We start from the raw sequence: 3,217 nt of genomic DNA, 5'->3' as shown, positions 1-3,217 counted from the left end.
GTATTACTCTATTCCCCCATCCTGCAGTTAGCCCTGATATGAATCCTATTGAGAAGTGCTGGAGGAGAATAAAACAAGCTCTCCATAGGCGCCTAAGGCAGCCAACAACTGAGGTTCAAATGGTTGTAGCAGTATTAGAAGAATGGGACAAAATTCCTCAGGAATGGATCAATGGGCTTATTGAGCAGCAGGACTTCTGGGTACACGACTTAATTAAGCGATGTGGCTGGTCTACAGCTAATTAATTAATAAAATTCATGATTCTGATGCCCTGAACGCACGGACTTTTGTCCCCATGTTCGTTAAGGTAACCCGATTTAAAGGCTTATTTAGCGACTAGAATTAGGAATTCACGTATTTTACCTTCGAGCGACAATTCCAACAAGTTATATTATCACGGGGCGCCACAAAAGGAGGAAACACACAGATTCCAAATCACATGAATTAATTTCCACTTAAATACTAAAAGCGAGTCTAATTTATAAGGATTTAATGACTTTTCGTTTACGTGGTTTGCTAATGTGTGTATTGCTATGCATTATGCGGTGAATTAGCTGACATAAAACATGAAAATTCAAATGAATTTCAAGGTAGATACAATTAGTCCATTTTAGCTCATCCGTCCATTTGCAATTCTCAAGTGCTCTCCCTATGACCATTGTGTTCGCCCGTGTGACTTGAGCCCTCGTACTTGTAGCCGCAATTGCATTTGAACTCCCAAAGTAGGGGGGAGAAAAACTAGGCGGCTATGCGCGACGTTATATCTTTCGGGTACTGCAATATTATCGTTAGTTAGTGATAGTCTAGAGAAGGAGATGATGGAGATGATTATTTACATCCTCCGGCCTTAAGTTGATATTAGCGCGCCCTTCGGTAACTTTAACTCGTCTCGGAAAGTCATCTCCTGGGTATCGACAGAGACCCCAGAGTCCCTCCGCATTATATTTGCGGAGGAGCTTCTTAAATGCATCAAAAAAGGCTAGTTGGTCCGCGTTCGCAAGGTCAGGCTCCGTGGCTTCATCCCTTACAAAGGTGTAGTAAAACTCATATAGTCGTATACTCCATTAGCAGTGAGAAGCCAGTTGGATGGCCTTATGTTTCCTGAGGTCTTGCTTAGCCGCCAAGGTACAGAGGTGCCACTATAGTCCACGAGTCTTTTGGTTTCATTGATGTCGAAATAGCGATGAAGAAGGATGAGACCAAATGTTCGATCCATTTTGTGACTAAGAAAGAGCTCTCGGATAGTAGTCGAGATGAGACTCTCTCTATCGATGAAATCAAACTTCGCAACGGCATCGGAAATAGATGGAAGCCTCTGATAGGTTTCAGGGTCATACGATTCTAAGCGCATCTTTGGAGCATAGGCATCGGGGAGGTCTAGGTGGTTGTTGAGAGGCTAGGTTGGGAAAGAGTCAACGCACACTGCTATTTTTGCGAGGGTAATTGCTTAGAAAGGCAATTCTAGGATCTTGAAGCAAACAGAAGTCTATAGCTTGGATTTAGACTTTAACCAGGAAAATTGAGATTGCTAGCGGTTCTTATAGAGATCTTACTATATGATAAGGAGGAGGCTAAGAATATGGCTTAGTCTGCAAGTAGGCCTTGGTCGAGACACGTTACAATTGCACAGACTTATATGATTAGGGGCCTTTCCCTTAATTTATTCTCCCCTAATAGAAGGCGCTTCTTTTCTTATCAATGCATATTGCTGCCTAGATAGTCGTTGTTGCTAACAATCTATTGATTGGATTCGAGCGGTTTTGAAAAGGAAGAATTGGGGGCTAACCGAATCTAATGCCCCGCACATTCTCAGCCGCACTTAGCCTAGTAGGGCGTAGCTTACCGCTAACCAACCCCGCCAGATTAGTGGACGCCGGAGGATAAGATAGTTACATACGCAAAGAAACCCTTGCATCCATTCTCAAATAGTGAGTCATAAACCTAATATGTATAGGAGCGTTCTGAATGCAGTATGCACCCCATACTAGTACATTTTGTCGGCAATAGTTGGGAGCCCCATTTAAAGCAGGTAATACGCCGTTACACAGACTTGATTGGTAGTCGTTCGCCTCCGCTGTTGGAGTTGGGGGGGGCGATTTAAACTAGTGGGGTTAGTTCTAATCGTTCTAACCGCCCTCTTGCTTCGTCTTAAAGCTCCGTATTACTACTCTGTTGGTTGATGCTGTATTTAGCCGGTGCTACGACTAGTCACTAGCGCAGCAAAAACGTCCCCATCATGTCGCGACCGACCAAATTCTTAATCGATTGATTGGGTTTTAAATATATAGTACCCGCCTAAAATCTTCTTGTGCAAAGCGAGTAAATCAAATCGGCCCGGCTAATTACCACGCCTTGGATGCGACGCACTCTAAAAGAGGCCGCGGTCTTATCATTCCGAAGACTAGAGTCATTGACATCTAAGCGTAGCTGATCCAGCACCGTAATAACCCAGGTGCTCGCCACTAAGAGAGATATCACTAGGGAATCACTCTTACCCCGACTTTAATATCCTTTGAGGCTTTGCGCCTATAAACGCTATTAACTTCTTCTTATACGATAGACGGCTGCGAGGGCTAGAGGGTTTCGACTTGCGTAATAGAGGTTCATAGGTGTGACAGCACGGTGGGAAGCTCAGTACGTAGACGAAGTATCGATTCGGCTATCTCTTAGAATCTAAAGGTAAAGAAGAGAAGGGGAATGAAAGAGGAGAAGATCTAGATATATATATGCCAGGGGAAAGGGATGTCATGTGAGGAGCTAAGCCCCAATAGGCTTAAAGCTAGGGAACGCCACCATTCCCGGCCTGACCTTTGTCGCGGGCGATTAGGCAGGCGATTAGGTCAGGTGACAGGCGATTAGCCAGGCGATCCAGGTGGTCCGTAACAATAGGGTGGAGCTAGTTCACCTCGTTTTGGGAGCATACTAAATTCAGGTAAATGGCCCGCGAGTCTTCGACTTTTATATGCTTCTAGGGCACTTGCGTAGCACTATTATCAGGCTCTAACCTATCCGATTGGGTAGAAAGAGGCTCTCTAATTGATATTAGTTCTGTGGCGGTTGTTGTCTTCTGTCTACTGTGTCTAGGCTACTTAATAGCCCGTCCTTCTATTGCGTTATAAGAGTTGTGCTTGAGTTGTCCCTCGTGTCCTGTTGTTTGTAGTGGCCGCCGCGTCGAGGAGGAGTCTTAAGAAGTCGTTTGGGTTGTAGAGGCACGCGT

The 3,217-nt window shown here is 44.8% G+C and overlaps 1 protein-coding gene across 1 annotated transcript; it reads right to left on the bottom strand.

Moving 5' to 3' along the window:
• Positions 1-1,024: 1,024 nt before the first annotated feature.
• On the bottom strand, positions 1,025-1,351 carry LY89DRAFT_744051 (uncharacterized protein; the record flags this gene model as incomplete). The annotated part of the gene is made up of 1 exon (XM_018221015.1): positions 1,025-1,351. The coding sequence occupies one exon, from the start codon at positions 1,349-1,351 to the stop codon at positions 1,025-1,027; it is 327 nt and encodes a 108-aa protein (XP_018060537.1).
• Positions 1,352-3,217: the final 1,866 nt, after the last annotated feature.

This window comes from Mollisia scopiformis (genome assembly GCF_001500285.1).
Source record: "Mollisia scopiformis unplaced genomic scaffold LY89scaffold_49, whole genome shotgun sequence".
NCBI lineage: Eukaryota > Fungi > Ascomycota > Leotiomycetes > Helotiales > Mollisiaceae > Mollisia > Mollisia scopiformis.
This window is presented reverse-complemented; position numbering and strand designations above follow the sequence as displayed.